Below are 13,824 nucleotides of genomic sequence, written 5' to 3'. Positions count from 1 at the left end.
CACTTTTTTTTCCCCTTTAAATGAATCCCTAGTATGGACTCGTTTGTAAAAACTGGCCAAAGAAACTGAATGTTAATTGAATTATATTTACAGATTTTAAAAAGCTGGCCACGTGCCCATCTGATTGGCTTAGGAAAATACATTAAAATGTGTCTAAATATTGATCTGCCTATCTAAAAGTCTGGCTTCGTGTCAGGAGCAGGAAATTTTCATTGAGGCTTAATTGATGTACAATATTATATTAGTTTCAGATGTACAGCATGATGATTTGATATTTGTGTCTGTTGCCAAATGATCACCACAATAAGTTTAATTAACATCTGTCACCATATGTGGTTTACAGAGTTTTCTTTCTTGTGATGAGAACTTTTAAGATGGACTCTCTTAGCAACTTCCCAATATGCAATACAGTGTTGTTAACTATAGTCTCAATGCCATATGTTATATCGCATGACATACTTATTTTATAGCTGGAAGTTTGTACCTTTTGAACCCCTTCACCTGTTTTGCCCACCCCTCACCACTGGCAGCCACCAATCTGTTTTCTGTATCTATAAGGGTATTTTTTTGTTCCTGGGCTTTTTTTTATCCCACATATAAATGATATCATAAGGCATTTGTCTTTCTCTAACTTACTTCACTTAGCATAACACCTTCTAACTTACTTCACTTATCAATGCCTTCAAGGATGCTTTGTTAAGAGAAACAGAGTCCAGCAATGGACTCAGGTTGTATCTGTATCTTAGCTATTGTGAACATTGTGCTTCAGTAACATAAGGGTGCAGATATCTTTCCAGGTGGCTTTGTTTTCTTTGGATAAATACTGAGAAGTGGTATTACTGAGTGATACGGTAATTTCTATTTTTAATTTTCTGAGGAACCTCCATACTGTTTTCCACAGTGGCTGTACCAATTTACAATACCGCCAACACTGTACTAGGGTTTCTTTTCCTCCACATCCTTGCCAAAACTTGTTATTTCTTATTGTTTTCATGATAGCCATCCTGAGAGGTGTGATGTAATATCTCCTTGTGGTTTTGATTTCCATTTCCCTGATAATTAGTGATTTTGTGCATCTTTTCATTTACCTGTTGGTCATCTTTATGTTTTCTTTGGAAATCTATCCATTCAGTCTTCCGCTCATTTTTTAAATTGGATTATTGGGTTTTTTGTTGTTGTTGTTGTTTTGTTTTGGGTTTTTTTTTTTTTGTGTGCCTGTGTTCTTTATATGTTTTGGATATTCACCCTTTTTCAGATATATGATTTGCAAATATTTTCTATTCAGTAGGCTATCTTTTCATTTTGTTGATGGTTTCCTTTGCTTGGAAGTTTTTAGTTTGATGTAGTCCTACTTGTTTCTTTTTGTGTTCTTTTTTTTCTTTTCGTTTTTCTTTTTGCTTTTGTGTTTGTGGCAAATCCAAAAACTCATTGCCAAGATCCATGTTTAGGAGCTTAATATCTATGTGTTCTTCTAGGAGTTTCATGGTTACAGTTCAAGTATTTAATCTATTTTGAGTTATTTTTTGTGTATGGTATAAGATAGCAGTCCGATTTCATTTTTTGTGTGTTGCTGTCCAGTTTTCCCAGTGCCATTTATTGAAGAGACTGTCCTTTCCCCATTGTATGCTCTTGGCTCTTTTGTTGGAAATTAATTGACCATATATGTGTGTGGGTTTATTTCTGGGCTCTGTATTCTGTTCCATTGAGCTATGTGTCTGTTTTTATGCCAGTACCATACTGTCCTGATTACTGTACCTTTGTAACATAGTTTGAAATCAGGGATGGTAATGCCTTCAGCTCTGTTCTTTTTCAAGATTGCTTTGACTATTTGGGATTTTTTTTTGTGGTTACATACAGATTTTAAAATTGTTTGTTCTATTTCTGTGGGGGAAAAATGCCATTGGGATTCTGATAGGGACTGCAATGAATTTGTAGATTGCTGTGGATAATATGGATATTTTAACAATATTAATTCTTCCAGTCCATGAGCATGGAATATCTTTCCATTTATTTGTGTTTTCTTCAGTTTCTTTCATCAGTATCCTACAGTTTTCAGTGTGCAGATCTTTCACCTCCTTAGTTAAGTTTATTCCTAGATATTTTATTCTTTATAGTGCAATTGTAAATGGGATTGTTACCTTAATTTTTCTTTCTGATAGTTTGTTATTAGTGTAGAAAAGCAAAACAGATTTTTGTACATTGATTTTCTATCCTTCAGCTTTGCTGAATCCATTTATTAGTTCTAATAGCTTTTGGGCTAGTTTTCAGAGTTTTCTATATATAGTGTCATGTCATCTGTAGAGTGACAGTTTTACTTCTTCCTTTTCTCTCCTTCTATCCTTCTAACTTTGAATGCTTTTTTTTTTCTTTGTCTTGCCTAATTGTTCTGACTAGGAATTTCAATACTATGTTGGATAAAGTGGCATAAGTGGATATCCTTGTCTTGTTCTTGATCTGAGAGGGAAAACTTTCAGCTTTTCATCATTGGGTATGATGTTAGCTGAGGGCTGTTCAGGTATGGCCTTTATTATGTTGGGGTACAGTTCCTCTAAACCCACTTTGTCGAGAACTTTTATCATAAATGAGTGTTGAGTTTTGTCAAATGCTTTTCTGCATCTACTGATATGATCATATGATTTTTCTCATTTTGTTAATGTGGGTCTATCACATTGATTGATTTACAGAAGCTGGACCATCCTTACATCCCTGGAACAGATCCCACTTGATTGTGGTGTATGATCCTTTTAATGTGTTGCTGAATTTGGTTTGTTGATATTTTGTTGAGTATGTTTGCATCTGTGCTCATCAGGGATATTGGCTGGTAATTTTCTTTTTTTGTGGTGTCCTTTTCTGTTTTTGGTATCTGTGTAATGCTGGCCTCATAAAATGAATTTGGAAATGTTCCCATCTCCTCTGTGTTTTTTGAAGAGTTTGAGAAGGATTGGTATTAATTCTTCTTTGAATGCTGGGTGAAAGCAGTAAAATTTTATTAGTGATGAAAGCAGTTACTTTTTGGTAGTCCATAAACAAAATACTTGACATAAAAGTTTAAGTGATTTTTAAAAAATTCTTTACTGAATAGCCTAGTATTAAATTATTTGTATCCTTTTTGATTTTTAGGTGATCCTGAGCAGTCCTAAGAAAGGAAAAGAAAAAAATACTAAAAACATTTTTAGCATAACCAGATGTGAATTCGCCATGTGAGTTCTGGCATGGGGAATTGATTATGAAGTAACATGATACTGTGAATTTATCCATGTATGGTATCTTTGCAGAAAAGATTTAACCTGACAGGCCTGACTGCTGATATTTAGGAAGGCATGCCTGCAAAGCTGGCCCTTGGCTGGCATCTGGGATCTTTGATTTGGGAAGGTTCCCAACCTCGAAACTAATAAGAGTAATTCACCTTGCCTAGACTGTTCACGCAAGCACTATGGTTTATGCTGAACACCTGCTTTCATTCTGGGAGTCTGGAATTTTGCTATGTGCCAGGCAGAGACTGCCTGCATGACCAGTTCCCAGTTAAAACCTTGAGCACCAACTCTCTCAATAGCTTCCCTGATTGGCAGCATTTCACATGTGTTGCTAGGGGTATGAAGCAAACCCTGTGTGACTCTACTGGGAGTGGAAACTTGGCCTTAGTTTTTCCTGGAGTTTGGCCCACGTAAATTCTACTTTTGCTGTTTTTACCTTGTATTCTTTTGCTTTAATACATCATAGCAGAATAGCACTACATACTGGGTCCTGTGGGTCCTCCTAGTGAATCAGCAAACCTGGGGAGGGGGTGAGTTGGGGGCTCTCAATGTGGCACTTTATTGATGGTAATTCAGAGGAGAACCACGTGTTGTTGGTATTTACATTGTTTGTGAACAGTAGGGCTCAGCATCGCAACACTTGAGAAGCAATGCTGGTGGTAGTACTCAAACATTCTTTCTCAGTGCATCACGTAAGACTCTTTCTCCGAGTCATCCAAAGAATTGCCAGTTATGGGCTTGCTACCTGTTTTTATATTTAAAGGTTAGTTCTTTAACTTTCTTTTATTAAAGAAACTTTCTCTTAATCCCCAATGATTAGCACTGTGCCCAGTTTAATAAATGTTGGATTTAACTGAAGAGGCCTCCGGCAGAATGTGAAGCCTTTGATCTTTCCTAGCCCCGTCCCAGCCCTGCCTCCCTGCAGTGTCTACACCCACATCCCACAGTTCCCTAACACGCATACTGAGAACTGTGCCAGGCCTATTATATAACTCCAAATATTGATGTCTACCTAGCTCCTTTTTGCAAAACAAGAAGAAATTTCATCTTTAGGATTTTATTTATGGCTAAGTACTCTTAACTGTTAGCATAACTATTGTATATATTTGACCACATTTAACAGTAATGATTTTTAGTATTTATTATATGAGAGAGTCAGAATCTAAACTCCCATCTGTGTGTAATCATGGCCCTAATAAATCGAAAAGTGGAGTATGCATATGCCAAATGAATTGACCATGCTGTCTGAAAAAAACTTTTGAATAATAAAAATATTCTCCAGCTTTGGTGCCATAAATCTTGTCCACCTTTCACGTGTAGCCAACAAATTGTAAATTGCTTTTCCCCTTCCTTTTGAAGGTGTTGCCATACCAGTTGTGATGTCAGTGCTATAGCTGGCTGACATTTAAACACTTAGGGCAGATTCTGCTATTGTTTAAGTTTTACGATGCTCTCAGCTCATGGTTCTAGAAAGCCACAAGTTCGTATGAGTACACATTGGGCTGGATAATTGCTCCTGTAAATCTGTATCAGGTAAGGAAAGATCAGGAGGAATTGTGCAGGTAACTCAAGGCAAGAACCCACACTTTCTTAACCTCCACTCGCCTTCATTTTGTCTAAAATGAAGAACCAAGTTTCTGCATTTCTGAAGCTCTAGAAGTCATTTAATTATTTTTAATATTTTTTAAGTTTATTTTTGAGAGGGGCGGGATGGGCAGAAAGAGAGGGAGACAGAGGATCCAAAGTGGGCTCTGGGCTTACAACAGAGAACCCTATGTGGGGCTCAAATTCATGAACCATGAGATCATGACCTGAGCTGAAACTGAACACTTAACTGACTGAGCCATCCAGGTACCCCTAGAAGTTATTTTTAAATATAAAGTGTTTTTATATGAAAGTGCTAAAACGTACCTATTTACTTGCAGGGAAACCAAAACTTCTTGCCCAGTCTTCTGACAAAATCTATATTGTATACCTAGCAAATGCATGACTTAAAATGTAATAACTAGCAGCAAGAGTAAAAATTTTCTCTGGGAAACTTCCTAGAGAAAAAAAATAATCTGATTCAAACATGTTAGTAGATGCTCTTTGAGCTGAAGACAATAGGAAATACTTGAGAAACCACCCAAGGATCTTCTTACTTCGGTGTGCGTAGCAAACTCAACTCTAGATTTAATCTAATATGTGGAATGTCTAACTACTAAAGAGACAGGATGGGCATCCCTGACAGAAGACGTTTTCAAAGAATATGTGTGTTAGACCAACATAATCCTCAAAGAATGGCCATCAGTGCATTGTAGGCAGACCGGCATTGGTCCAGAAACATTAGTCATTGGTCTACAAGTAGATCATCGTAGAAATTGACAGTATTTAGAAACTTCTGTAGTAACTTGACATAGCATGGCATCCAAATATGTGATAATTTTTCTAGTAAATCATTGTACTGTATTTTGTAGAAGTAATGGTCTGTGATAGATTGGACTTTTTTTTAAACAGCCTTTTAACAGCCTTTAACTATGCCACACATAGTTTAGGAATGTTTATTAAAAATGCAGTTTCCTGGAGCTCCTGGGTGGCTCAGTTGGTTAAGTGTCTGACTTCATCTCAGGTCATGATCTTACAGTTCATGAGTTTGAGCCCCACGTCAGACTCTCTACTGTCAGTGCAGAGCCTGCTTCAGATCCTCTGTCTCCCTCTCTCTGCCCCTCCACGTGTTCCCGCCCCCGCTCTCAAAAATAAATGAACTTCAAAGAAATTTTTTAAATTTAATTTTATTTTAATTTGCATCCAAATTAGTTAGCATATAGTGCAACAGTGGTTTCAGGAGTAGATTCCTTAATGCCCGTTACCCATTTAGCCCATTCCCCCCTCCCACAACCCCTCTATTTGTTCTCCATACTTAAGAGTCTTTTATGTTTTGTCCCCCTCCCTGTTTTTATATTATTTTTCTTTCCCTTCCCTTATGTTCATCTGTTTTGCCTCTTAAAGTCCTCATATGAGTAAAGTCATATGATATTTGTCTTTCTCTGACTAATTTTGCTTAGCATAATACCTTTCAGTTCCATCCACATAATTGCAAATGGCAAGATTTCATTCTTTTTGATTGCTCAGTATACTCCAGTGTGTGTGTGTGTGTGTGTGTGTGTGTGTGTGTGTATGTGTATATATACACATCTTCTTTATCCATTCATCCATCAATGGACATTTGGGCTCTTTCCATACTTTGGCTGTTGTTGATAGTGCTGCTGTAAACATGGGGGTGCATGTGTCCCTTCGAAACAGCACACCTGTATCCCTTGGATAAATATCAAGTAGTGCAATTACTGGGTCATAGGGTAGTTCTATTTTTAGTTTTTTGAGGAACCTCCATACCGTTTTCCAGAGTGGCTGCACCAGCTCGCATTGCTACCAACAATGCAAAAGAGATCCTCTTTCTCGGCATCCTTGCCAACACCTGTTGTTGCCTGAGTTGTTAATGTTAGCCATTCTGACAGGTGTAAGGTGGTATCTCACTGTGGCTTTGATTTGTATTTCCCTGATGATGAGTGCTGTTGAGCATTCTTTCATGTGTCAGTTGGCCGTCTGGATGTCTTCTTTGGAGAAGTGTCTATTCATGTCTTTTGCCCATTTCTTCACTGGATTATTTGTTTTTTGGGTGTTGAGTTTGATAAGTTCTTTATAGATTTTGGATACTAACCCTTTATCTGATATGTCATTTGCAAATATCTTCTCCCATTCTGTTGGCTGCCTTTTAGTTTTGCTGATTGTTTCCTTCACTGTGCAGAAGCTTTTTATTTTGATGAGGTCCCAGTAGTTCATTTTTGCTTTTGTTTCCTTTGCCTCCGGAGACATGTTGAGTAAGAAGCTGCTGCAGCCAAGATCAAGGAGATTTTTGCCTGCTTTCTCCTCAGGAATTTGATGACTTTCTGTCTTATGTTTAGGTCTTTCATCCATTTTGAGTTTATTTTTGTGTATGGTGTAAGAAAGTGGTCCAGGTTCATTCTTCTGCATGTTGCTGTCCAGTTTTCCCAGCACCACTTGCTGAAGAGACTGTTTTTATTCCATTGGATATTCTTTCCTGCTTTGTCAAAGATTAGTTGGCCATAAGTTTGTGGGTCCATTTCTGGGTTCGCTATTCTGTTCCATTGATCTGAGTGTCTGTTTTTGTGCCATGAGGAAATTTTTTTAAAAATGCAGTTTCCTGGATCCCAACATACACTAGTGGCACCCAGATCTCTGGAAATGGGAACAAGTCTCAGGAACTGACATTTAGCATGCTGCCCTGGTCATTCTTTTTCATGCTGAAGCTTGAGAACTGCTTTAGGAGAAGAGCCAATAACGTGGCTAAGACATTTAACTATGAGATTAACTTCTGAAAGCCATCCACTCTAACACTCTAATGAGCAGAGTTGCAAAAGTGGCAACTCGTACACATTTGACTACAGCCCTCAGGGAAGAGTTTCTTTTACTGGCTGACAACACAACCCAGGTAAACGGAGACTGGTCCAGTTCCATTGCTAGTTTTCGAGATGCCTTTGTGCAAGACACCCTCAAAGGCTCTTCACTGCCATCTGCAGGAAAGTAGTTGTCATAATTGTATTAATGAAAAGCATCTAGGTATGTGAGGGATGCCAGGACCCTTCAATGCGGTTCCTTGGGCAAAGCTGGCATAGCCACGTACCATGCCCAGGGGAGGGAGAGCAGCCAGCTTCCAGGTGTTGCGGTTCAAGAACTTGTTCCATAGCTCCTGATTAAAACACTGAAGCTGGAGCACCTGGGTGGTCAGTCAGTTAAGCATCTAACTTCTGCTCAGGTCACGGTCTTGTGGTTCATGAGCTTAAGCCCCACATCTGACTCTGTGCTCTCAATGTAGAGCCCACTTTGGATCCTGTCTCTCTCTCTCTCACACACACAAAAGTAAACATTAAAAAAAAAATATATTTTTGAAAAATGAAAACACTGAAGCCATTCTTAACTCCATAGACACAGGTCCTGTGACACTCCCTGATGAAGAACATACACATTGTTTGTTGCAGGTGTAAAGTAACCAGAAAAAAGGTGGGGGATTTAGTTCGCCCTGGGCACATGGCTTTCTCATTTGCAATGTGAGTTCCTTACAGATGATTTTATGAGGAGGGGGACAAAATGTTCCTAGAGCAGTAATTATCAGAAGGAGGGAGACTCCATTATCACCTGTGCTGTATCTTCAGGTACTGATACCCGCTCTCCTTGGTGACTTCAGGAGGAAGGTTCTTGCCCTTAGCTCCACCTGAATCGCTGTCACCTTCGGCCTTCCCGAGGAAGGGGTCACAACCCAGCAGCAAGTCAGCCATGGAAGAGGAGGAAGAAGAAGTGGGTTGTGGGAGGAAAAGGGGAGGAACAGACCAGTAGCTTGAAGTTTTGACATAGCTCTTGAGAACAGTTTTGCTTTTGAGACTTTGAACAGAAGCACCTCCTTCTCTCTGTTAGGAATATCTTTTACTCTCAGCCACACTACTACGTCATGGCTCTCAAGTCATACCTTTCCCGGCTTCTAAACAGGATGCCATTGTCATCTCTGGACCAGCATCCCTTTCTCCTGCTTCCCTGTCTCCCCTTGTCTGCCAGGCTGCCCCATAGGTGCAGGCCTCACCTCCCTGAGCAACTCCTCTGAACCCCCAGACAACATTTGGCCCCTGGTCTCTTCTCTCCCAGTGGCCCTTATGCGTGAATTTCTCTGGCTGTAAGGGTTTTCATGGTTGATTAATTAGAAATATAACTGTCCTCTGCAGATAGATATTGCCTCTAACAGGAGCTAACTGTTGCCACTATCTTTTTTTCATAAAGGATATCTCTTTCCTAAAAGGCATAAGCATATATATTTGCTTAAAGTTTAAAGGATGGGAACAAAGGTGGTGGTGGTGCTGGGAAAAGAAAGCCCCCTAGCCTAGGATGAGGTTTGATAGCACTCTATTTGCAACATAGGGAGATAATTTTGATATCATGAATCTTAAACTCTCTTTCCCAATTCCATCTCTTTCCATTCATATATTTTATAATCAAGAAGCTATTTTATAGCCCTTGGTTTTTTTTTTTAAACATGTGTTTGTTTGGAACGTAAGAGCCCTACTCTTGCAAATGAGAACAGAACCTGTCTGTGGACTGCAACACGTGAACTTGGAGAATGCAAACCTCACTCACTAGATTATGTCTTGTTAAGTACAGTAACTGCGCCTCCCACAATAATCCTGTGAATCCTGTGAATGTATAACAGTACCACATCTCAGGCCCCCACAGCCCCTGAGCCACAGACAGGCCACTTGCTGGAGGTTCTGACACTGCCACGGTAAAAGTAACAGGAAAACGAGCCCAGGGCAAGTGCCTGTTGCTACAGTCATTCCGTCCACCACGGCTCCAGAACATTCTCGCTCCCGCTCGGAGTTGGTCATTGGCTTCTAACTTTCTTTCCACGGCAGGAATCCTCATCATGATGTCCATGTGCAGCGAAGTGCACGTGTATGAATACATCCCGTCCATCCGGCAGACGGAGCTGTGCCACTACCACGAGCTGTACTACGACGCGGCCTGCACGCTCGGCGCGTACCACCCGCTGCTCTACGAGAAGCTGCTGGTGCAGCGGCTGAACACGGGCGCCCAGGGGGACCTGCACCGCAAGGGGAAGGTGGTCCTGCCGGGGCTCCGGGCGGTGCGCTGCCCTGCGCCCAGGCGCGTCGGTCCGCACTCTTGAAGAGGGGCTCTTGAGAGCCCATGTGCAATAAGGTACTACTGTCGTACTCTGAGTCCCAGAAGAATACTTGAAGATATATTTTAGGCAATGTAGTCTTCAGTCTTTAGACTGTAATTTAGTGGTGGCCGCAAGAATTCCTCTTTTTCTAAGCCATTGAGTATTTATTACTACTTTGAATACAGAAATGGAGTTTAAAATGAAAAAGCTCAAGAAAGATGCAAAAAAAAAAAAAAAAGAAAAGAAAAGAAAAAAGCAAATGTGTGACGAATGGGTACTATACCTCCAGAAATGTTAGCCTTTTCTTATGCCGTGGGCACCCCTTATCAGGGTTGGTTTCAGCTACAGGTTTCTTTCCATGATATACCTGATACTATGAAATGGTTTATACACCCTTGTCAAGGTACGGTATCTATAGCACCTAATGTGTCCCTTGTACATTCATTCGTTATTAAATACCCTAGAGATTATGACGACCATCTGAATTATCACTCAGATGTGTTTAACAGCAGAATCCCCAGTATATGTTGAGAGGTGCACATGTTCCCCAACTGTTGCATATTCCCCAGCTCCATTTCCCATTGCCCACTGAATTTTTGCTTTGTTTCTAAAACCATAAAGCATCCATCTCAAGCAGTCCAAGAAAAAGCCACTCCTGGAATAGCACTGCAAAGGAGACACTTTGTTTTCCTGCAGTATTTTCTTACTCTGGCAAGTAGACACAGAATCACTGGGCTGGCTGCAGGGTGGCCCGGGACCAGGATGTTCCCAGCTCCAGCCTTTGCGCACTGTACCTCCTTGGCTGCCAGTTCTCACAGCCCTTACGCTGTTACACTCAAGACACTTGTGACCCCCTTGTCCGTGAGGAAGGGCTCCTTCCAATCTAGAAGGAGAATTTCGGAGCCTTCATTCTGTGCTTCTGGGGATGCACACCTGTCTCTTTCATGGGGATTTCTTTCAGGTCAATATCAGCTGCTGGAAACCTAGCAGTGATGTTCTGGATTTTCACTAATTCTCCCCTACAGACAGACAGTGAGGAACCCTGCCCCTGTTTTCACAGATATATTTTATCTCAGCAACACACAAGCCACATAATTAAGTAAACTTGTGTGAAAAGGTTGCTCTTTAACAAGAAGGAAAATACCTACATGCTTGAGAGGCAACAGCTCATAGAGGGGAGGAAGGTGTCACCCCAGTGCATTAACTGTATTCGGTTCTGTTTTCTTTTGGTTTTAATCTCAGCTTTTGTCACTGATACATTGAAAAACAGGTTTTTTTTGCTATGAATGTAGTGAAACAGAAACATTTTGGAATACCTTAATTAAACATGCTATCTCTCTATATAACCGAAACATTTTTCAGCAGTACACATAAGACTTCTTTTCATTAAAAATCTGTTCTCCCTTGCAAGTGTGTAGATGTCAAGAGAGTTTTGTGGGAAAGTTTTTTTTTTTTCTTTTTTCTTTTTTGTTCCAGGATTGGTTTTTTCCTGAGTGCTTTCAAAACTACTTTCTTGAGCAAGAATGGTTTATAGAAATTGACAGCTTCTGTTTGGTTAGGCTAACTCCCCAGAAATCAGGTTAGGTAATAGACATTTCCTATGGCTTATTATGATAGTGAAGTGTAGGAATAACTGAAAAGTTTTAATCATGACAGTATCCACTAAAAGCCTATTTTTAGAACTTTCTTTCTTGAACTATGAAAATAGATTCATAATTTTATCCTACACATTAGCTTATGTGTGAGCAGACATGGTCAAGCCACTTTTCTCTCTGGTTTCCTAAAAGAGCTTAGTTTTGTCCCCATGTGGAATAAGGAGTTCAGTGACTGGATGCTGGTGAGGTAACTCTGATCACGGTGAGTGAGCAGTCCTCCTGTGGCCTTGGTTCTCCCTGGACCTTCCAGGCTCTGCCTTCAAATGCCCATGACATTGAAGTTCCTTTGATAGCCTTCCTGGTGGATTTCCTTCTGACCTTCTTTTTATACAGGACAACCCCCTTCAGTGACATAAGAGCTTGGCTAAAGGAAAATTTATCGGGGTCAATATAAATATTCAAGTTCAGAAGCCCCAGAAAACACTTCAAAGATTTTTAAATAGCATTTTGTTGTAACGCGTGTACTTTAAAAAGTCCTTTCAGTCTCACTGAGGTTACAAGAAAGACTGAAGAGCATAAAGGAAATTTAATTAAAATTTTTGAATTTATTATGGCCTTAAAGACTCTTGGGAATCAGGGTCTGTTAAACATTCAGAAAATGTGGTACACATATTAATATAGCATGGCTGGGCATTCTTCTGTTTGAAAGTTTAAATTGTTTAGCCTCTCAAAAATATCAGGCAGTTACAGTTAACATGATGACTGCATCTGGTATTAACTAAATTGGTCCTAAGTGGTAGTATTTTGCCAGACATTGATTAAGTCCTTCTAGGCTACATTTACTGAACTGCAATAAACACACAGCTCTTCTGTGGAGTAGTTAACAATAAATGCTGTCCTATTACATTTCTCCCAGGCTCTGTCCCTTCTAAAATGCTCCATCCACTTCTGGAAGGGACACTGATAAAATCCTTAAGGTGCAACCTGAAGCCATTATCTTCAATTGAAGATAATTTCAGGAGATCTTTGGTGGTGGTGGTTGTTATCACAAAGAAACAAATGTTGACCAAGAATGACAAGGCACCTTATCTAGATTTTCCCTGACTAGTTTCCCCAGTTCCTCTACCAGGTATGAGGATGGGGTTTAATAGGTGTTGAAAGCTCACTGTCCCCAGGGAATACCAGTGCCAGCCCTGCGTACCTGACCTTCCTTCCAGCCCAAGTCCTTAACAAGGCTGCTTTTATTGGGAACTTTGTGCATAGGCCAAGAGGTGGTCAATTAAAAGTTGCATATATGCACCATGCAACATCAAGGGCATGTATTAAAATGAATATAAAATGTATTAAAAGTGAGGGACTTTTGCACATCTTCCAATTATTGGGTCTTTCCTTGTCTGCCTGTATGTAGAACTCCAGGAGCCCTGCGTCAGTCACAACTCTTCCAGTGTGTCCTGCCCTAGGTCTCTGAGCCAGACGTTTAATCAATCCTGAACTCACCAGTAATAATCTGTCATTGTAGCCATAGTGTCTGGACAATGCAATGCTGAAATAATCGTTAGCATTTTCAAAATTGGGAAATAAAAGTAACAGTTTGAAACTACCATGGGATTGCTCTGTTACGTGTTTATGAGCCAGTTCCTTCCAGTGGAACAGATTAATACCTTATGTTGTTAGCTGACCCTTCCGGGCAGGAACACGTACATCCACTGAATTAATTAGGTCTAGGTCCTGTTCGGCTGCATTAAGTGGGATCAGTCTCACGTGAGTAATGGCATATGATGGAAGCATTTTTTATGCACAAGTGGCATGATTCAAGTTCTCTCTCCAGCCTGTCTTAGAGATCAACACACAGTGCATGTTCAAGGCTGATAGGTAGAGTGACCTGGTCTCATTTCTGCTCAACTATGAGAAGAGGCAGAGAGGGAGGTAGGGAATTATCGAGAAATCCATGACAGGCCAAATAGTCTCTGAATATATTCTGATACTCTGTCACATTATCCGATTCGACTTCCCACTTTCTGATAGGTTAGAACTCTTTCTCAGTTGTGACAGCCGACGAAGGCAGCTACATTTAGAAGTTAACTGCTTAGGTAAAATGTGCTTGCGTTCAAACTTGTTTCTTTTTATACTCTGGACATTTCCATTGTGAAAATATTCTGCATGTTCTTGTCACTTGGGCATTGTTTACACAATTGGTAAATGAAAGGTATCTCTCTGTGAATTCAAGGATAAAATGTAAGTTCTGATTCTT

The 13,824-nt window shown here is 40.1% G+C and overlaps 1 protein-coding gene across 4 annotated transcripts in view; it reads left to right on the top strand.

Moving 5' to 3' along the window:
- ST6GAL2 (ST6 beta-galactoside alpha-2,6-sialyltransferase 2) overlaps positions 1-13,173 on the top strand; it is an 85,214-nt gene extending 72,041 nt beyond the window's left edge. For all 4 annotated transcript variants that reach the window (XM_040454139.1, XM_040454140.1, XM_040454138.1 and 1 more), the window contains exon 6: positions 9,710-13,173. In XM_040454139.1, coding sequence (XP_040310073.1) covers positions 9,710-9,981 — 272 coding nt within the window. In that variant the 3' untranslated portion in view covers positions 9,982-13,173. The remainder of the gene's footprint in view (positions 1-9,709) is intronic.
- The last annotated feature ends 651 nt before the right edge of the window (positions 13,174-13,824 follow it).

This window comes from Herpailurus yagouaroundi, unplaced genomic scaffold (assembly GCF_014898765.1).
Source record: "Herpailurus yagouaroundi ecotype Mexico unplaced genomic scaffold, PumYag 210, whole genome shotgun sequence".
Classification (NCBI taxonomy): Eukaryota; Metazoa; Chordata; class Mammalia; order Carnivora; family Felidae; genus Herpailurus; species Herpailurus yagouaroundi.
The sequence above is the reverse complement of the archived record's forward strand: the minus strand, read 5'-3'. Positions and strand labels throughout refer to the sequence as shown.